At 38.6% G+C, this 22,106-nt stretch overlaps 1 protein-coding gene across 1 annotated transcript in view; it reads left to right on the top strand.

Moving 5' to 3' along the window:
- TOP6BL (TOP6B like initiator of meiotic double strand breaks) overlaps positions 1 to 22,106 on the top strand; it is a 110,100-nt gene that overhangs the window by 78,577 nt on the left and 9,417 nt on the right. Inside the window, exons 9-13 of the mRNA XM_080815379.1 lie at positions 3,706 to 3,862; positions 5,773 to 5,919; positions 9,956 to 10,077; positions 11,065 to 11,179; positions 13,114 to 13,205. Coding sequence (XP_080671505.1) covers positions 3,706 to 3,862; positions 5,773 to 5,919; positions 9,956 to 10,077; positions 11,065 to 11,179; positions 13,114 to 13,205 — 633 coding nt within the window. The remainder of the gene's footprint in view (positions 1 to 3,705; positions 3,863 to 5,772; positions 5,920 to 9,955; positions 10,078 to 11,064; positions 11,180 to 13,113; positions 13,206 to 22,106) is intronic.

The following is a 22,106-nucleotide window of genomic DNA, read 5'->3' as shown; positions in this document are numbered from 1 at the left end:
AAATGTCCTGCATTTGACCAGATAAACTTCATAATGCTGGTCATCCAATAAAAAATTAGTTGGCATGCAAACAGACAGGAAAATAGGACCCATAATGAAAGAAAAAAAATTGGTCAATGAGAACTGCCCAGAAATGACATAGGTAATAGGACTGTAAACAAGGACATTAAGACAGGTATAACTGTACCCGTATATTCAAGGTGTGAGAGGAAAATATTGAACATCTTAAGTAAATAGACAAAAGCTATAAAAAGCACCCAAATTGAACAAGTAGACATAGAAATTACAACTTTTAGGATGAAAATACACTGGATGAGATTAGTGACAGATGTACACATTGCAGAGGAAAATATTAGTGAGCTCGAAGACATGGCAATAGAAATGAAAATGAAACCCAAAAAAGACTAAAAAAGTGAACAAAGCTTCAGTGAACTGTGGGATAACTTCAAGTGGCCTAATTTAGAGACATGTAATTGGATTCCTTCAGGGAGGGAGGGCAGATAAAATATTTGAGGAAATAATGTTCCCCAAATTTCCAAATTTGATGAAAAGTATAAATCTACAAATGCAAGAAGATCAACAAACTTTAAACATAAGAAACTTGAATAAAATTATATCAAGGTACATCATAATCAAATTGGTTAAGGCCAATAATAAAGAAAAAAACTTTAAAAGAGACTAAGGTAAAAAGACATACATAACATACTGGGGAACCAAGATGAGAATTAAGATTTCTCATTGGAAACTGTAAGCTAGGAGAAAGTGAAGCAACGTTTTTATTTTATTTTTTATTTTAATTCTTTTTAAGAGACAGCACATGAGCTGGGGGTAGAGGGGCAGAGGGAGAGGGAGAATCTTTTTGGTTTTTTTTAAAGATTTTATTTATTTATTTGAGAGAGAATGAGAAAGAGCATGAGAGGGGAGAGGGTCAGAGGGAGAAGCAGACTCCCCACTGAACAGGCACCCCCCCCCCATGCGGGACTCGATCCCAGGACTCCAGGATCAGACATGAGCTGAAGGTAGTTGCTTAACCAACTGAACCACCCAGGCGCCCCACCCCACCTTTTAAAGATTTATTTATTTTAGAGAACATGGGAGGGGCAGGGAAAGAGAGAGAATCTCCAGCAGACTCTCCACTGAGTACAGAACCCAACACAGGGCTCAGTCTCAGGACCCTGAGATCATGACCCGAGCTGAAACCAAGAGTCAGACGCTCAACCCACTTCACCACCCAGCCTCCTGGAGAGGGAGAGAGAGAATCTTTTTTTTTTTTTTTTATAACATTTCTTCTTCTTCTTCTTTTTTTTTTTTAAGTATTTTTATTTATTTATTTATTTGACAGAGAGAGAGAGAGAGATAACAAGTAGGTGGAGAGGCAGACAGAGAGAGAGGAGGAAGCAGGCTCCCCGCCGAGCAGAGAGCCCGATGCGGGGCTCGATCCCAGGACCCCCAGGATCGTGACCTGAGCCGAAAGGAGAGGCTTAAACCCACTGAGCCACCCAGGCACCCCGGGAGAGAGAGAATCTTAAGCAGGCTGAACACTTAGCATGGAGCCCAAGGTGGGGCTTGATCTCACGACCCTGAGAACATGACTTGAACCAAAATCAAGAGCCAGACACTTAATCAGTTGAGCCACACAGGTGCCACTGAAGCAACATTTTTAAAATAGTAAAACAAAAAACCAAAAAACCCCAAAAACTTAACCTGGATTCTATATCAAAAGCAAATATTTTCAAAAACAAAGGCAAATAAAGAATTTTTCAGATGTACAAAAGACTTCAATCACCAGTAGATCTATATTGTAAGAAATGTTAAAGGAAATGCTTCAGACAGAAGATGGAATTCTGGATCTACACAAATAAAGAAGAGCATTGGAAACCATAACTATGTGAATAGATATAAAAGATTCTTGCCGTATTTTTAAAAATCTCTTTAAAAGACAGTGACTTTAAAATTTTGTTTTTAAGATTTTATTTATTTGTTTGACAGGGAGATCACAAGTAGGCAGAGAGGCAGGCAGAGAGAGAGGGGGAAGCAGGCTCCCCGGCCAGCAGAGAGCCTGATAGAGGGCTCTATCCCAAGACCCTGAGATTGTGACCTGGACCCAAGGCAGAGGCTTAACCTACTGAGCCACCCAGGTGCTCTGATAGTTGACTTTTTAAAGCAAAAAAAAAAAAAAAAAAAAAGCCATCGGTATATAAGATTTATATGCTGTGTCACAGTAAAATGAATGACAATAGTACAAAGACCAAGAGGGGAAAATGGGAAGTATTTTTGCAGGATTCTTATACTTTATGTGTGTTATCTGTTATAATATCACTTAAAAGTAGGTGGTGATAAAGTTGTATACTCTAAAGCCTAAAGCAATCCCTAAGTTATTACAACAAAGAATTAAAACGAATAAGTCAAAAAGGAGGTTAAAAATGGAATTACAAAAAACACCGAGTCCAAAATAGAATCCAAAAATAGAAAAGAGGGAAAAACAAGAAGCGAATGCAAAACACATAATAAGATGGTAGATTTAAACCCAACCATAACAGTACTTACATTAAATGTAAATGGTTTCAACAACCCAATGAAAAGATAGTCCCACATTTTGACTCTTCAGACACTCCACTCTTACTGAGTTCGAAGTACCTCAAAGCTCCCCTGGCTCTAAAAAGTGAATGTGTTGGCTTTAGCTCCTGTGTAAATGTCTTGGATTTGTGATCGCGACTTCATTTAGGGGTACTGTCTCGCCTTGTTCTGCTGTGACTTTTCATAGTGCTTACGGGTGAGATTTTCATCTTCACACTTAATTCTTCATGTGTACCCTGTTAAAAAGAGGATGAAAACAAAAAAAGATAAAGGAAAATATATTTGTGGTTTATTTAGCTTTGGTTCAGGGGACAAAATGGGTTAAGTATTAGTTCTTAACTGAAGAATTTTACCCTCATGGGACATTTGGGAATGTCTGGGGAATTTTTGACTATCATGACTCAGGAGCAGCTTGCTACTGGCATCTAGTAGGTGGAGGCCAGGGGTACTGCTAAACGTCCTACAGTTCACAAGACAGCCCCTACAACAAAGAATTATCTGGCTTAAAGTGCCAGTAGTGCTAAGGTGGAGAAACCCTGGGTAAAAGGGAGGGCAAGGGTGGGAGCGAAATCAAGAGAAGGAAACCATTTCAGAGGTCCTGGCCCCCTTGGTCTTGGTTAGAGAATAGGGTTAGAGAAGGTAAGGAATTTCCTTAATCTGAATATACTCAGATACTTACTGAAAGATATTTCTTTGTATATACTTCTATTCTAGTATGTATCACACCATATTTTACTGATTTTTACCTGTATCTCCAGTACTATAAATACGATAACTCAAAGGTAGGTATTAAATCTGGATATTCATCTTTGTATCCTCTGAATTTAATATGGTGTTTAGCTTGTAGTGCCATTCAAACCTACGATGGAATAAGTAGGATGAATATATAAACTAATTGTCCCAATACTATACCTGTAGCACAGACTTATTAAACCCAGAATAAATTTCTAGGGATTCTAGTGGACCTTCTCTGGTGCCTCACACCTCTATTCAATGTGGAAAGGAATATGTAATCATCTAGCACCCTAGTTTATTTCTGGGAGTGTGAACCAGGTCAGTGTTATATTTGTTTTATGCAAATGAATACATAGTCATAAAAAACTAAAATCTAGTACTTTTCTTTAGCAACTATACATATTTCTATATGGACCATCAGGTCTGCCTCTGATACTGCCAGGTCAGGAGCAGCCAGCTACTACTGTCTTCAAAGATACCTCTTATTTCATTGACTGGAAGAAATACCACTTGTGTATGGTGCCCAGTTTGGATCTCAATTTGGATAGAGGTATATCTCCCTCTCTTTGCACAGGAATAAAGAAACCTGGAGGATATTAGAAAAATGCAAGGAAATGTAAATAGCAGGTGTACATAAAAAATAGACAGTGATCTGATGGTTTATGTTGGGGGTCATTGGTGAGGGTCTAAGTTTGGGAATCTACATGAAGTGTGGCAAAGAGGTCAATAGTCAAAGACTCATTAAAGCCTAACTGTTTTGGTATTACATGTTAATGCTGGTTTTCCTCTCATTTCCTCTATTGCCTCCTCTCTTCCCGGTCCTTTTGAGATAGTCAGTAGGCCTCCATCTTGTAATGACTTGTTCAGAGGGTTTCTGTTGTACCTTAATCTGTCAACTCTGGGGTTTTAGAAAGATTAGTAACATCACTGAACTATTGTGGAAGAGAAATATTTTCTAGTGAAATGAGAAAATGCACATAAAATTACTTATAAAAAATTAGAACACCATATAAATTCAAAGCAGGAGTATAAACCACATAGTAATCAGCTTAGGAAGCTGGCTGTAGTATTCACGTAGATCCTAACCACATTAACTTGGGGTGAATCACACTGAAAGTTGGATTAATAACTTAATAATAATAACTTAATAACTGGACCAAAAAATAAAACTGGAAAGTAGGGATATGCAACCAGGAGGTGATATCTACGATGTTTACAGACTTGAGCTTGACTATGGTTTGCTAGAATCCTCTGAAATTTAGAAGGTAGTCTGGTAAACTGGATGCTGAGAAAGGTGACCAGCGGGGAAGAGGAATTCTAGAACTGTGCTTGGAATGAGAAGACTGAAGCCTCCTGGGGTGAAGTATCTCAGGGGAAATGATAGAATCTTCTCTAGGAAGTAAGCCGCAGAGTAAGGATTTTTTTTCTTGAGTAGGTAGTTGTTCCAGAGGGTGCAATGAAAGGAGGGTGTCTTTGAAGAGGGTCTGTGTAGGTGAGTGGTTTTGTGAAGAAAGAATGCCTGTTCTTAACAGGTGGGATGTCATGCGATCAAAATTTTTGAAGCTCTAGGGCTCTCCATATCTCCTTTTCTCTTTCAATTTTTATTTTCATACTTTGTTGGTTTCCTTCATTTTTTGCCAATTTACAGTGCCTGAACTTGTTCAGTTTACTTTGGAAATGAGTAATGTAGAAATTGTCCCCTCATCTCCTTCCCTCACTCATTACTGTAAAGGACAGAACCAGAATCCACGTGGAGGTACTTCTCCATATGGACCTGGGTGGAACTTAAGACTATTATGATTGTATTCTAAAGGATCAAGATGCTAGAAAGTGACTGTAGGGCATCAGATTACCTGGGGATACAAATATAATATAGTAATTTGGTTAAGAACACAGATTTTTGAGTCTGTCTAAAACAGCTCCACCACTTACTGCCTCATGTTGGGCAATGTATTTAATCTATTGGTGCCTTTTTTTAATCTGTAAAATGATATAAGGATAGGTCCTATGCCATGCTGTTGTTGAGAAGACTAAATATTTAGATAGTCCATGTGAAGAATTTAACATAATAAGTGGCACGTCGTAAGCATTTAATACAAATTAGCTGTTGTCATTATCATTACTCAGGTTTGACTCTAACCTCTGCCCCTTACTAGTGATATCTATCTGGGAAAGTCGTGTGGGGAATCAGCTAATGTATTATACTAATGTTTCCCAGTAAGTTCTAAGGAGTGCTGTTTGGTTTCCATTTTGCACACCCAGTTGTAATTTTGATGTTCCTTCTGTGAGTCCCTATTCTTTGCTTCCATCACGTGGATAGAAAAACAGGTTCAGGAGGAGAAGGGAGTGTTTGAATTTAGATCTGTCTCAGATCCTTCTTTGAGGTATAGGTTCTTTATTTGCTCAGCATTCTGAAGGCTTTACTTATGTTAGAATACTGTGTAATATCTTGTCCTCTAGATTTGGTGCTTCCAGATGTGAGTTATCAGGTGGAATCCAGTGAGGGAGATCAGTCTCAGAATATGGACTCCCAGGGACAAACGCTGCTGCTTTTTCTCTTTGTGGATTTTCACAGCGGATTTCCAGTCCAGCAAACAGAACTGTGGAGTAGGTATAGGGGCTGCCAGTTTGGGTGTGCTTAAATGGTAAGAAAGTAAAGAAAGGGAGACTTTATATGATGCACATGTCTGAATTACATATATTTCTGTAGAAAAATGAATTTTAACGAAAAACCTTGCCTTAAAAAGTTAAACTATATGCTCTGTGGAAAAGATACATATCTTGAAACACCTCTCAAATGATGACATTCCCAGATTTAGTCGGCCAGATATCCGTGGATACTTCTGTAATGATCTCTACAGAGTCTGTTACCTTAGATGAGTGGTTCTCAACCTTGGCTGCTTGATATATTACCTGGGGAGCTTCTAAAAAATGCCCAGACTTCACCCCCAGGGATTATGATTTCCTTGGACTGAGACAGGATTCAGATAGCAGTATATTTTTAAAAGTCAGGCCTGAGAGCACCAGGCCTGGTGCTCTCCACCACATTACCACTTTTCCAGGTAGAATCAAGAAACATTACTCTCATTGCTTGGCCTTGAGGCAACATCTCTCTCAACTACAACATAGGGAGGTGTGGGCGTGTAATGGTATGAATGACTTTATGTGACTGCCACATGGACCTTTGGAAAGGGAGAAACTGTCCTTGTTCCGGCATACAAAGGGGGACTTTAGAGTTCATCTAACAAATTGGTGATAACCTGTTACCAGAAAGGTTCTGTTTGGTGGTCCATGAAATGCATGCATCAGAATCACCTACAGTATTTGAAAATATGCTGCTTCCTGAGCCAAGGATTAACTCACTGTTTTGTTATAATGTAAAAATATGGTATGGCTCAAGAGTCTGCATTTTTAACAAGATTCTCAGGTAATTTTTAAATATAGTGAGGTTGGAAAACCACTGAGTGTGAGTTGGCTTATGCATTTTAATCCAATAAACACTGAGATATAAATTTAAGTCTTTCCTTTTTCTTTAAAATTTTATTTATTTGAGAGAGTGTGAGCAGGGAAGGGGGAGGGGCAGAGGAAGAGGAAGGAGACACCCTGCTGAGCAGGGGGCTTGCCACAGGGCTCAATCAGGGATCATTATCTGGGCTGAAGGCAGACGCTTAACCAACTGAGCCACCCAGGTGCCCCAAGGAGAGTTTCCCAATGCCCTCCTAAACTTGGAAATAGCGAGACATGGAGCTTATAAATGTCTGAGGAAAGGTTCAGAAGCCTCCCTTTCGGGGCTCCCGATATGCTTCTGTGCGCTCTGTGAGCCAGTGTTTTTTCTTGGGGCTCTGCTCCAGCCGTTGCAGTGCTCGTTTGTTGCGGCCCTGCTCCCACTGAGTCATGAGAGAAAGGAGACAACTTACGTCCCCAGAGCAGAAGAGCTCGTGCTGACTGGTGCCAACTATTTACTGAACAAACTGCTGTCAGCTGTGGGATTTTTCCTGCTTCCCGCTTTCTCTGCTTCTCTGGTCTTGTCCCAGTATGTGTGTATTGTTTAGGAGAGAAGCACACCGCTTCTGTGGGTTCTGGCTTGCCGCTCTTCATTTGAAGAGCTGTTGTCTGGTGCCCCACTCTTCCGTTCATCAAGGCCCTGGAATGGGAGCCCGAAGTGACCCAGACTAATGAGGCTTCCAGCAGGAAGGACGAAGTGAGGAGGCCTAGGGTTGTTACCCAGCCTGCACTTGTATGGACAGAGGCTGATAAGAGAAAAATCTTAGTATAGTGGAAAGGACTTCAGGGTCGAATCAAGAAAGCTGGGTATAATCTTAGTTCTGCTATCAAATTCCTTGGTGATTTTTGGGAAACAAGTCACATAAATCATCTGATCTTCCCTTTTCATATATTTAATGTGAGATTGTTAGACTAGGTGCTATCAAAGCCCTTCCAAGTCTAAGCCCCTCTTACGACTTAAGATCCACTGTCTTTTGGCAGGCTTTTTTGGTCGGTTGTTTGGTTTCGATTTTTGTCTTGTTTTGTTTTGAGGTCTGCTAGAGGCATTATCACATTCAGTCTTCCCTGGGATGAGAGAGAGTCTCATACCATTTTCTGAATCCTATCGAACACACCTGAGGAACTCAGATTCTTCAAAAACCAGTGCTTCCTGTCATTCTTGCAGTAATGTGATAGCTTATACATCTCTGCTTAGCTTGACTCTGAAGGCCTGTAGCATCTCAGGTAGTGACACTCGATATTGGATTAAACAGAAATTCATCACTGCATTAGTAAACATACTAAGTATCTTTTTTAAAAAAAGATTTATTTATTTGAGAGAGTGGGGAGGGCAGAGAGAGAGAGAAAAAATCCTGAAGCAGACTCTCTGCTGAGCATGGAGCCCAATGATGCTGTCATTGGGCTTGATCCCAGGAGCCCGAGATGATGACCTGAGCCGAAATCAATAGCAAGCTGCTCAACTGACTGAACCCCCCAGAAGCCCCCATACTATGTATCTTTATAAATTTCCTTACACATCTGGTAGTGTAGGACTAGTCTTTGAAAAAGGGTATATGGTAAAGGTAGGTAGATACAGATATATGAATAGAGACACAGTAATTTTATCTTCTTTTTCCCTTATTCTTTCTCATATCCTTGAAAGCTTTCTCTAGAGCTACTTTTAGGAAACAGATTGTGCAGAACTACAGTCTGTTTCCATGTGTCTTAAAAAATCACTTAACTGGCCTCCTGCCCACCTTGTCATGGTAACTTTTCTATGATTAACTCATTATTTTGCTACAACGTTAAAGGCATCTGGTAGTATCATCAGTTTTAGAGGAACAAACTTGTACCTTTTTAATTAAATGTCTGCTTTCAAAAAGGGCCTAACTGGTTTCTTGAGGCTATTCTTAGCACCAAACAATAGAAAACAGTAATCCATACAATATCATCATAGCAATAGCAATATTGCCCGTTGCATATTGCAATGTACATTTAAAACCACTTCATATATATTATCCCAGTTTATCTGCGCAACATGCCTTTGAGAGCAGGTGGTATAAAGCCGGTTTTAGTTTTGAAGTGAGAAAAGTGAAGGGACTTGGTCACCACAAGCTAGTGGTTGAATTCACTCTAGAATCTATGTTCTCCAGACTCCAATTTTGGATTCCTTTTGAGCAGACCACACTTCGCATTCCTTTCTGGGATAGCATCATGGTGCCTTGTGGTAGAAAATGTACCTTCTGTTTTGCATTTTTAATGCAGCCCTGAGAAAAGCCAGCCAGCTGTAGCTGCTTCACCATAGTGCCTTTGCACGGAGTATTCAGGGGAGAACAGAAAAATACCGAAAAAGGAAAGGTTAATTAAAAGGATTTTCTCAGGTGTAAAGTGAATTTGTCTTCCCATGTCTGTTGTCTCTGGGTCGTCAAGCTAGCCTATTGTTGTTTGACATATTTTACCTATTTCTTTTAACTGTTAGCTTTTCTTCTGAGCAGTGGTGCCTATGGTTAATTAGAAATAGCCCCATTTAAAAATACCTTGAAGAAAAAAATAAAATAATAAAAAAAAAATAAAAATGCCTTGTACCAACAGTCTCAGAGTCATCTTTGTGAGTGTTAACTTTTTTTGTATCACAGGATAGGTGAAAGGATTGAGACCCTGACAGTAACAGTGGCTCACCCCAACAGTGATGCTCACACAGGAAGGGAGTAGGGCAGACACACTCTCCAACAGGCCTTTCCTTTGTCTCTTCCTCCTCCTCCTCCTTCTATTCACCAGTGTCATTGTTTATAGTATGTGGTATATAGTTCTATTTCTGATACGAATTAAACAGGATCCCTCACGTGTCTCTTCAAAAATAATGTCAACCTTCACACTTAGTTTTTGAAGTCTTTTTCATTTGCAAGTGGAATTGGATGGGTTTGTAAGTTGCTAACTTTTTGTTGTTGTTTGTTTTGGGGGGTTTTGTTTTGTTTTTTGGGTTTTTGAGGGGGTCGGTTTTGTTTGTTTGGTCTAAAAAAGTAATTATTTGTGGATAGGCAAAAGTGGCCTCTTCTTCCAAGAGGCCTCTTTCTCATTCCATCCCTGACTCACAGCACATAACAGCAGTCTTGAAGTGGCCATTCTCATCCAAAGTTACCAGTATTTTCCCTCCCCTTAGGAGTCCACACTTTGCTAACCACTCATCTCAGTGCCATCCTCATGGAGAGCCACAGTGTAGTGCAAGATTCCATCCAGGTTGCCATGGACCAGGCCTTGGAACAGCATCACCAGGCTACCAAGGTAATAAGAAATTCATAAGAACTAGAGGATATGACCAAGCTTGAGAGCCCTTCCTCCCTTAACGCCTACTCCTCTTTTGTCACCTTGGGTGATCCTTACATTGCCTCTGGCCTAGGAACTCAAGATTTAACTTAGGATATGTCACTGTTACCAGCTTGCATAGTCTTACCTCGTAATGGGTGAATTTGAGTAAATAGGGACAAAATAATTGAGAAAAATGACTAATAATGAGCCTTTCCTTATCTTTCTTCCCTTTCCACACATGCGTCCGGAGCTACTGCTTCTCTAAATCTTACATTCTTCCCTCATTTCCTAATGGTTTATAACCTCACTTTCCCTCTTTTTCTTTTTTTTAAGATTTTGTTTATTTATTTGAGAGAGAGAGTGAGCAAGAGAGAGCGAGTGAGCATAAGCTGGGGGTGTGGGGGAAGAGGGAGGAGCCCAGGGAGAGAGAGAAGCAGTCTCCTCGTTGAGCAGGGATCCTGATCCTGGGACTCCAGGATCATGACCTGAGCCCAAGACAGAGGCTTAACCAACTAATCAACCCAGGTGCCCCAACACTTTCTCTTTTTATCTGACTTTCTGACTTCCTATATCCTATATACTTTTTGTAACATATTTCTTAACTTCATATGGCCCCCCCTTTGAGGGAAAAAACAACCACACTAAGAGGGCAAAGTTTAAAGTTTTTGGTTTTTTTTTTTTTTTTTTAAATAGCAGGCACATCTGTTTTATTGCCTAGTGTCTCATGGCTTATCTTTTCTGAATATTTCTGTGTCAGTAAGTCATCTCTGCAAAATGGGAGAACATTATTTCAATCCATAAATGTCTTTTCTATGGCATGATCTCAGTAAGTATTGTTGGTGGGGGCGGGGGAAGAGTTGTTAAAATCCTGCTGTTACTGAAATCTTTGATTCCTTTGGGATTCTCTGAACCAGTAGCTTGGGATTATTATAAACTACCATCTCTTCTTATTATGTTCCTTAGGATCATCAGAAATTTCAGGCCTCACTCTCAGTGGCTGTGAATTCCATCATGAGTATTGTGACTGGAAGTACCAGCAATAGCTTCCGAAAGATCTGTCTCCAGGCCCTTCAAGTTAGTGGGAGACTGGGGCTGCTTAAAAGTGCCAGGGTTTTAATGACATTCTACTGCCTAACACAGCATTATGTACGGAGTTTTCAGAAACATTATTTCATTTTATCCTACTGTGATCAAAAATTCTGATTTTACATACATAGTGTCAGGCTTGTTTTTAAGAAATATTTATTGAATGGATAGTATGTATGAAATATTTATTGAATGGATAGTATGTATGTACTACTTTATAAATGAGAAAATAAGTTATCTAAAATTTCTACTTGCTTTAGGTCACATAGCTGGTTATAGTTAGAACCAAGATTAGACAGTGATTCCCAGTTCCTTATTGAAGAATATTTTGGTACCTCATGGTGACAGAAAACATTGGAAATAATTGAGTAGCCTTAAGTATTACACGTAATAAGTTCCTTATTGAAGAATGTTTTGGTACCTCATGGTGACAGAAAACATTGGAAATAATTGAGTAGCCTTAAGTATTACACATTTGGCAGTATAGAATAGTATAACAATTGAAGTCAGAGGCCTGAGTTCAATTCTTGGCTCATTTACTTACTGGCTATGTGGACTTAGGCTGGTGCTTACTTTGTCTGAGCTTCATCTATAAAGTGGAAAAAATAATAGTGCCTCAGAGGGTTATTGCGATGGTGAGGGCAAAGTGTGAACATGCATGTAGCACATGGTAGGTTCTGAATAAATGTTAGTTTCTTTCCTTCCTTTTAGGAATGTGTGCTGACCAGTTGGTATTAGCAGTGCGTGATCCACTCATTCCGTGTCTGTTGCTTCATTTTTTTGTACTTTTTTTCTTGAAAAAATAGTATAATACATTCAAAATTTAAAATAATAGCTAATAATATTTATCACTGTAATTAAAAATTTTTGGATATTATCTCATACAAGTTATATTGTATAGTTGTAACTGAAGAATTCTATATTCATATATAAGTAGACACTTCCCCGTTTCAAGTGTGCTAAAATTTGTATCAGTTAGCCAATTTCACTACATTGGTTTAATCTAATTTAATAACCCATTCCCTTAATAATAGGCATTTAGGTTGCTTATATTCTTTTTGCCAGTATAAATAGTAATTCAGTTAATACCTCTGTGTGATATCTTTCTTCTTCTGAATTATTTCCTAGAATAAATTTCTATAAGTGGAGTTACTAGGTCTAAGAGTATAACAACTTTATAATCTAGTGCCTCCTACAGCTTCAGCTTTTTGGATCATGTGGATAGCACAGGGTAATGAGAAGAATGCCACATTGGAAATCCTTAGGTCAGGCCTAACTTTTGTATAACAAGCCATGAGATCTTAGGTGGGTTACTTCACCTTTTCGGATTTTAGTTTTCTCATCTATAAAATTAATTTGTTGTATTAGGGGATTACTTTTGTCCGCTTTAACTCTGATATCCTGCAATTCTATACTAAAACTTAGAAGTTATTACCCATTCCTTATGGATGCTATTATCTTCTTCCTTTATTTGCTAAAAGATTTATCTGAGGAAAAGTTCTTATATCAGTCTTAGTTGAATATAGTGAAGCCTCTGCTCTCCTGGCACTTGTTTTAGAGGAAAGCAGTTTATATAACCCCTTTATGAACACAGAAATCTCTGGGATATGTATTTCCTATAGAGATAGGAGAACAAAGGCCTTGTTTGAAAGATCTCGATTAGGTAACAGACACTGGAAGCCAGAGGAGCCACAACTACTTGTCTCATGGCATGTATCCCAGGCCTTCTCTCTACTTCTGTGTATCCATAGGATACATAATTCCTATGTGTCCATAGGGATTAAGGAAACTCCAAACATAACATGAGGGATGTCAGTGGTTTGCCTTCCTATTTGTCTCATCCTCTTCCCATATCCCGTGGGTACTTTCCTTTTGGTTGCCACTACTGGAATTCAGCACATTTCATCTCTGGCCTGTTTTAGGCAGTTGACACTCAAGAGTTTGGGACCAAACTGCACAAATCATTTCATGACATCACCCGGCACCGATCTCTTCCCTACTGCTCATGTGAGACGAAGCAGGTAAGTATAAAGTACTAATCAGTACTTTGGTGGAGATCTTCCATACTGATGTGTGGGAACCCTGAATATGGGTGGTTAGGGGTAGGTACTTTAGATTGCACAATCTGAGGTTAGTCTTTCAGCAGGGAAGCCTGTGGTTTAGGAAAACTTTATAAAATACAGTATTACACAAAGGTCAAGAGCATGGCTAGATGTTGCTCAAATTCCATTTCGGCCACTAGCTAGTTGTGTAGTATTGTGGAAGCTGTTTAACCTTTCTAAGCCTTAGTTTCTTTATCAATAAAATAGGAATGATGCATAACCTGAAATAATTGTTGTGAGGTTTGAATAAAATAATGTATGTTAAGTGCTGAGCACATAGCTACCATTACAATGGTGATGACAGAGTGGAGTATTTTTGTTTACTTTTGTCTAATCAAAGCCATACTTTATATACCTTTCTGGATGCTGTAGATATAGAATTGCATTAGTCGGGATCTCCACCCTCAAGGAGCTCAAACAGCTTCATCTGGTTTTATGACAGACTCCTCTGATGAGTGAAAAGATTCATAGCTGGGAAATTCTATATATCTGCAGGTTGCAGGTATAACTGAAACAGTGTTCCAACCAAAGCCCACTCTTCTGGCTCTCTTGGCTCCAATCAGTAGGACTGGCCTTTGTGAAACTAAAGTATAATATGAGTAAATAAAAGAGAGTAAGGGTGATACTATTATACAGTGGCTTCTGGCCAAGATAGCGTGACAGGCACTAGATTTACTCTCTTGACTGAAATAAAAAAAATCCAGACACAACATATGAAACAATGGTTCTCAAGACAGCAGCAATGAATAGGATAGTCTTTCCTGAGATACGGAAAACAAATGAAGTGAGCCCTATGATTACCCTAACATACTGCCTAGAGAAAGTACAGAGGCCATTGAACAGGGAGAAGATATCCAGGCAAAGCCTAGTGGTTTCCCTGAGCTGAACAGATAAAGCTGAGAATTCCAGGATGCCAAAGCAGATAAAGTTTTCAGGGTGAACTATCAGAAAAGAGAGAACTCCATACAGAGAGAATTCTGAGAATCTGCAGGGTTCCTTCTCTATTATTCAGATGAGTATGAATCAGCTCATTCTTGTGAAGAAACTATTCGGGTAAAGAACCACCCAGAGGATTAGAGGGAATAATATGCAGAGCTTAAAAGGGCCAGGAATAGTGCCTATTTCCATCAACCAGAGAGGAAAGCTTTATAATTTATGGAGCATGATATAGAATACTAAGAAGATACTTGTCTTCGAAATGGAGGAAAATTAAACCTCTGCCTAATAAACACTCCTCTGGTCCTGCCTAACAAAGCTTAAAAGCAGAAGCAAGACATAGAGGAATCAACTTGTTTCCAAGTAATTCAACGGCATCACAGAACAAAGGTCAAGAATATTTATAGGATTATTAGAAATATCCAGCACTCAGTATGGTAATATTCACAGTGTCCTGCATCTAATCAGAATTAACAGGTATGGTGAGAAGCAGGAATATGCAGCTCACAATGAAGAGAAAACTCTTAATTGGTCAATCAATCATTGAATCAAAACTGATCCAGAACTGACACAGAAGTTAGAATTAGTAGACAAAGACATTAAGAGAGTTATTATTATAACTGTATTCTGTATGTTCAGGAAGAAGCTAGAGGAAAGACTGCACATATGAAGTAGAGACGTGGAAAGTATTAAAAAGGCCCAAAATGAACTGTAAAGATGAAAACTATGTCTCCAAGGTAGAAATTGTACTGAATAGTATGAAGGGCACATTGGACACTTAAGGAGAAACACACAGCAATAGAAACTATCTGAAATGAAACACAACGATTTAAAATAATAATAATCATAGGGGCGGTTGGGTGGCTCAGTCAATTAAGCATCTGATTCTTGATCTTGACTCAGGTTGTGATGTCAAGATCATGAGATTGAGCCCTGCATTGGGGTCCATGCTCAGCGTGGAGTCTGGTTAAGACTCTCTCCCTCTCAAACTAATGATGTACTATATGTTGGCTAACTGAACATAATATAAATAAATAAATAAATAAAATAACTTAATCTGTTAAAAAAAAAAAGATTCCCTCTCCCCTCCCACTCTTCCCCACTCCACTAACCCCCCCGCTCACACATGTGCATGCTCTCCCTAAAAAAAATTAATTAATTAAAAGGGTAAGATTTCTTTACAAATAATAATAATAAAACATAGAATATCTGTGAGTTATGGGACAGCTTCACGTAGCCTAAATATATGTGTAATTGGGGAATCTGAAGAAGAAATGGAGGCAGAAAATATATTTGAGGGAATAATGACTGAAAATTTTCCAAATTGATAGAATCTATAAATCTAGTAGATCTAAGAATCTTAAGAAACACCAAGCCCACAAAACAAAACTACACCAAGACACAACATAATTAAATAGGTTAAAACCAGTGGTGAAGAGAAAATCTTAAAAACAAATGGGTGAGGAAAGCTTATTTACAAGGAAACAAAGATAAGGATTATAGAAAATTTCTCATCAGAAACAGTGTAAGCTAGAAGAAAATGGAGCAACATCTTTACAGTACTGGAGAAAAAACCTTCAACCTAGGATTATTTACCTAACAAAAATTAAATCTTTAAGAAAAAAAGGTGAAATAAGGACCTTTTCTGACATACAGGAGTTGAAAGAATTCATTATCAGCAGATGAGAAATGTAAAGGAAGTCCTTCAAGTAGGAGAAAGGTAATACCAGCCAGAAACCTGCATCTACGTGAAGGAATGAAGAGCACTGAAAATGGTGACTACGAGGATAAATATAAAGACTTTTTTTCTCATTACCTTAATCTCTTTAAAACATAATTAACTTTTTAATGCAAAAATAGCAATAATGGGAGCGCCCAGGTGGCTCAGTGGGTTAAGCCTCTGCCTATGGCTCAGGTCATGATCCCAGGGTCCTGAGATCGAGCCCCGCATCAGGCTCTCTGGTCAGCGGGGAGCCTGCTTCCCCTCTCTCTCTGCCTGCCTCTCTGCCTACTTGTGATCTCTCTCTGTCAAATAAGTTTTAAAAATCTTTTTTAAAAAATAGCAATAATGTATTGTAAGGTTTATAACCTACGGTGAAGTAAAGTGTATGACAACAGCACAAAAACCAGGAGGAGAAAAATGGAAATATACTGTTGTAAAGACTTATACTGTATGCGGAGTGGCATAATATTACTTGAAGGTAGACTGGTAAGTTAAGATGAATATATTCTGAATATCAGAATAATACAACAAGGAGTTGCAGCTATTGAACCAAGAAAGGAGATAAAACGGAGTCATAAGACATATTCAGCCCTCCGGAGAATGAAAAGATAAGCCACAGACTGGGAGAAAATAATTGGAAAAGACACATACGATTAAGAGACTATTACCTAAAATATACAAAGAACTTTTAAAACTCACAAAAAAAAATAAAAATAAAAAAAACCAGTCCAAAGACCTTAACAGACACTTCACCAAAGAAGACTTAAGATGGCAAATAAGCACTAGAAAAGATGCCCACATCATATGTCATCAGGGAACTGCAAATTAAAACAATGAGATATCCCTGCATACCTGTTATGATAGCCAAAATCCAGAACACGACACCAAATGCCGGCAAGGATGTGGAACAATAGGGACCCTCACTCATTGCTGGTGAGAATGCAAGATGAGACAACTACTTTGGAAGGCAATTTGGTAATTTCTTAAAAAACTAAATACACTCTTTACCATGTGATCCAATAATCATGCTCCTTGGTATTTATCCAAATGAGTTAAAACTTAGGTTCACACAGAAACCTGCACATGGATGTTTACAGCAGCTTTCTTAATAATTGCTAAAACTTGGCAGCAACCAAGATGTCCTTCAGCAGGTGAATGGTTAAATAAACATATATATATAGATAGATAGATATAGATATAGATATAGATATCTATATATATATCTGGCATATCCAGACAATGGAATATTATTTTACACTAAGAAGAAATGAGCCATAAAGCCATGAAAATACATGGAGGAAGCCTAAAGGTATATATTTTTTAAAAGATTTTATTCATTTATTTGAGAGAGAAATAGAAGATGAGTAGGGGGAGGATCAGAGGGAGAAGCAGACTCCCTACCAAGCAGGGAGCCTGATGCAGGACTCCGTTCCAGAACTCCAGGATCATGACCTGAGCGGAAGGCAGTGGCTTAACCAGCTGAGCCACCCAGGCACCCCCTTAAAGGTATATTATTAAATAAAAGAAGTCAGTATGAAAAAGCAGAACATTCTGGAAAAGGCAAAACTATGGAGACAGTAAAAAGATCAGTGATTTCCAAGGGTTAAAGGGAAAGGAGGAATTAATATACAAAACACAGAGGACTTTTAGGGCAGTGAAACTACTCTGTATGATTCTGTAATGGTGGGTACAAGTCATACATTTTTCCAGAGCCATGGAATGTACAACACTAGGGGTAAACCCTCATGTAAACTATGGACTTTGAATGACAGTGATGTGTCAGTGTAGGTTTATCATTTGTAACAAATGTACAAGTCTGATGGGGGATGTTTATAATGGAAGAGGCTATACATATATGGGGCAGAATGCATATGAGAAATCTCTGTACCTTTTCCTCAGTTTTGCTATAAACTTAAAACTGCTCTAAAAAATAAAGTCCCTTTTTAAAAAATAATCAAAAAGAGGGCAGAGAAAGAGGAAGAAGAAGAAAAGAGAACAAAGTACAGATGAGACAAATAGAAAGCAGTTAGCAAGAAGATATATTAAAACTCAGCCATATCAATTATTATATTAAATGTGAATGGCCTTTATAACTATTTACATTTAAAGATTGAGATAGGGACGCCTGGGTGGCTCAGTTGGTTGAGCAGCTGCCTTCGGCTCGGGTCATGGTCCCGGGGTCCTGATCGAGTCCCGCATCGGGCTCCTTGCTCAGTGGGGAGCCTGCTTCTCCCTCTGCCTCTGCCTGCGTCTCTGTCTGCCTGTGCTCACTCTCTCTGACAAATAAATAAATAAAATCTTAAAAAAAAAAAAGATTGAGATTGTTAGATTAAATAAAGAGAACAATATGCTGCCTATAAGAATCCCATTTTAAAATACAGAAGTAGATTCAACATGTAAAAGGATAGGAAAGATACGCCATGCTTAAGATATATACCATAGTCTATCACTGATAAAAAGAGCACTGAAGAGGGGCACCTGGCTGGCTCAGCTGGTAGAGCACGCAACTCTTGATCTCAGGATTGTAAATCTGAGTTTCATGTTGGGTGTAGAGATTACTTAAAAATAAAATCTTTTTTAAAAAGCATTGAGGGGCATCTGGGTGGCTCAGTGGGTTAAAGCCTCTGCCTTCGGCTCACGTCATGATCTCAGGGTCCTGGGATCGAGCCACGCATCGGGCTCTCTGCTCAGCAGGGAGCCTGCTTCCTCCTCTCTCTCTGCCTGCCTCTCTGCCTGCTTGTGATCTCTGTCTGTCAAATAAATAAATAAAATCTTAAAAAAAAAACTATCAAAAAGGCTATAAAGTAGATTTCAGAGCAAACAATATTACTAAGGATAAAGAGGGTCATTTCATAATGATGAATACAATACAGTGTGTACAGTGTAATGAAGATAATAGCCCCAAACGTTCATGAAACTTTTTCTTAAAGATATTTATTTGATAGAGAGAGAGATCACAAGTAGAGAGGCAGGCGGAGAAAGAGGGAGAAGCAGGCTCCCCGCTCAGCAGAGAGCCGGATTTGGGGCTTGATCCCAAGACCCTGAGATCATGACCTGGGCCCAAGGCAGAGGCTTAACCCACTGAGCCACCCAGGCACTACTCATGAAACTTTTGAGAGAACTTTAAAATAAATGAAGAAAACGGATAGAATTGTAAGAAGAAATAGACAAATTCACAATTTTTTTTAAAAATTCACAATTATATTTGGAAATTTCAACATACTTCTATTAATAATTGATAAAGTAGACAGAAAATTAGTAAGTCTGTGGAAGTCCTAAGTAATTAACTTCACCTAACTTATATTCCTAAAACGTCCTGCCCAACCACAGCAGATTATTTTTCTCAAGTACAAAAGGGACATTTAACAAGGTAAACCATATTCTGAGCTATCAAATACCTCTCAATAAACTTAAAAGAATTCAAGTCATATAAAGTATGTTTTTGACCACAGTTGGATTTAAGTAAAATCAGTGACAGAATGATATCTAGAAAATTTCAAGTATTTGGAAATTAAATGACACACTTATAAATAACCCATGCGTCAAACACAAAAATCAAAAGAGAAAGTAGAAAAATATTTTAATTTAAGCGGAAATGCAAATTATCAAAATCTGTGAGCTCTCTCTAAAGCAATACTTAGAGAGAAAAATGCCTATGTTAGAGAAGGAAAAGTTCCCAAATCAATGGTCTTAGCTTCCAACTTAAACTAGAACAAGAAGAGCAAATTACACACAAACAGAAGAAATTAAATAATAAAGTCAGAGTGGAAGTCAGTAAAATAGAAAACAGAAAAACAGTAGGGAAAAATCAATGAGGATTTAAAGGTGGTTTATTGAGAATATTAATAAAATTGACAAACATTTAACCAGACTAATCAGGATAAAAGAAGATACAAATTTCTTTTTTTTTCATATCTTTTAAAAAATTAACATACAATGTATTATTTGCCCCAGGGGTACAGGTCTGTGAATCATCAGGCTTACACATTTCACAGCACTCACCATAGCACATACCCTCCCCAATGTCCATAACCCAATCCTCCTCTCCCTACCCCCACCCCCCAGCAACTCCCAGTTTATTTCGCAAGATTAAGAGTCTCTTATGGTTTGTCTCCCTCCCGATCCCATTTTGTTTCATTTTTTCCTTTCCTACCCCCCACAACCCCTGCCCTGTCTCTCAAATTCCTCATATCAGAGAGATCATATGATAACTGTCTTTCTCTGATTGACTTATTTTGCTCAGCTTAATACCATCTAGTTCCATCCACATCATTGCAAATGGCAAGATTTCATTTCTTTTGATGGCTGCATAGTATTCCATTATATTTTTATACCACAGAAGACACAAATTTCTACTATTAGAAATTAGAGAAGTGACATCTCAGATATTAAAAGGATTATCAGGGGTTATTATGAGCTATGTTAAATGTTATGTTAAATTTTAAATATTGTATCAGTAAATTTGACAACTTAGATCAAATGGACAAATTCCTTGAAGGACAGAAATTACTAAAGTTCACTCAAGAAGAAACAGCTCTAGGGGCAACTAGGTGGCTCAGTCGGTTAGGCAAGTGCCTTCAGCTGAGGTCATGATCCCAGGGACCTGGAGTGGAGCCCCTTATTGGGCTCCCTGCTCAGTAGAGATTTGGCTTCTCCCTCCCCCTCTGCCTCTCCTCCTCCCCCCCCCACTCTGTCCTTCTCCCTGCTCATGCACGTGGTCTCTCTCTCTCTCAAATACATAAAATCTTAAAAAAAAAAAAAAAAGCAATAGCTCTATATACCTGGTCTGTTACACCTATGTCTATTAAAGAGATTGAATTTTTAGTTAAAAACCTTACCTTAATATTGGGAATATTTTAAAACTCTCAAAACTTAAGCATAAGAAAACAACCCAGTTTTTAAAATGGGCACAAGATTTGAACACATATTTCAGAAAAGATACAAAAGAAGAAAGATGCTTAACATTAGTCATTAGGGAAAATGCAAGTCAAGAAGCGTAATTTCATACCTACTTGGTATAAAGAGAGTGACCATACCAGGTTATTGGCAAGGATATGGAGGAACTGGAACTCTTACACCCTGTCTGTAGGAATAAAAATTTGTACAATCACTCTGGAGAACAGTTTGGCAGCTTCTTAAAAAGTTAAGTATATACATATGATCTAGCCATTCTACTCTTAAGTATTAACCCAAGAGAAATGAAAACATATGTCCACACAAAAATTTATATGCTAATGTTCATGGCACCTCTGTCATATAACCCCAAACTGGAAGCAACCCAGTGCCAGTAGGTAAATGGAAATAAATGGTTCATTCAACAGAATACTACTTGGCAATGAAAGGAATGAACTGTTGATATACACAGTAGCATGAGTGAATCTCTAGATAGCCATGCTAAATGAAAACCCTTGAAATACTGGATCAGGTGTAATAGCAGCCGGGGGGCGGGGAGGGGTAGATCCCTGAAATACAAGAGTACATACTATTTGATTGCATTTATATAAAATTCTTCAGTGCGCCTGGGTGGCTCAGTCATTAAGTGTCTGCCTTCAGCTCAGGTCATGATCCCAGCGTCCTGGGATCGAGCCCCATATCAGGCTCCCTGCTCAGCGGGGAGCCTGCTTCTCCCTCTCCAGCTCCCCTGTGTTTGTGTTCCCTCTCTTGCTATCCCTCTCTGTCATAAACAAATCTAAAAAAAAAATTTTTTTCAGAATGGCAACTAATCTTTACCTACAGGTTAGTGGTTGCTTAATGATAGGAGGTATAAGAGTTGAAGGGAATGATTATGAAGGTCAGAGGATACTTTTGAGGGTAATGGATGTATTCATTACCTTGATTGGGGTGATCAGAAAGTATGTATATATGCCCAAACTTACCTAATTGCACATTTTATATAAATGCAGCTTATTATAAGTGTGTAAGTTATATTCCAATAAAGTTGCTACACAAAATTAGATACTGTTTCTGACAAAATAATAGACCCGTTTGCACTTCTACTTCTTCTCTCCCTCTTCCACTTTAGTTTGCCTGATTGGATGGGGTGTTTACTTGCCTAGGATCACACCCAAGGATCACGGCATCTCATCAACTGGCTTATCCTCCTCTGCTTTGTAGTTAGAAAGGCTAGAGGATGGGAGTGAAATCCCTATGAGTGCTCC

The sequence above is a fragment of the Martes martes genome, assembly GCF_963455335.1.
Source record: "Martes martes genome assembly, chromosome: 10".
In the NCBI taxonomy this organism is placed as follows: domain Eukaryota; kingdom Metazoa; phylum Chordata; class Mammalia; order Carnivora; family Mustelidae; genus Martes; species Martes martes.
The sequence above is the reverse complement of the archived record's forward strand: the minus strand, read 5'-3'. Positions and strand labels throughout refer to the sequence as shown.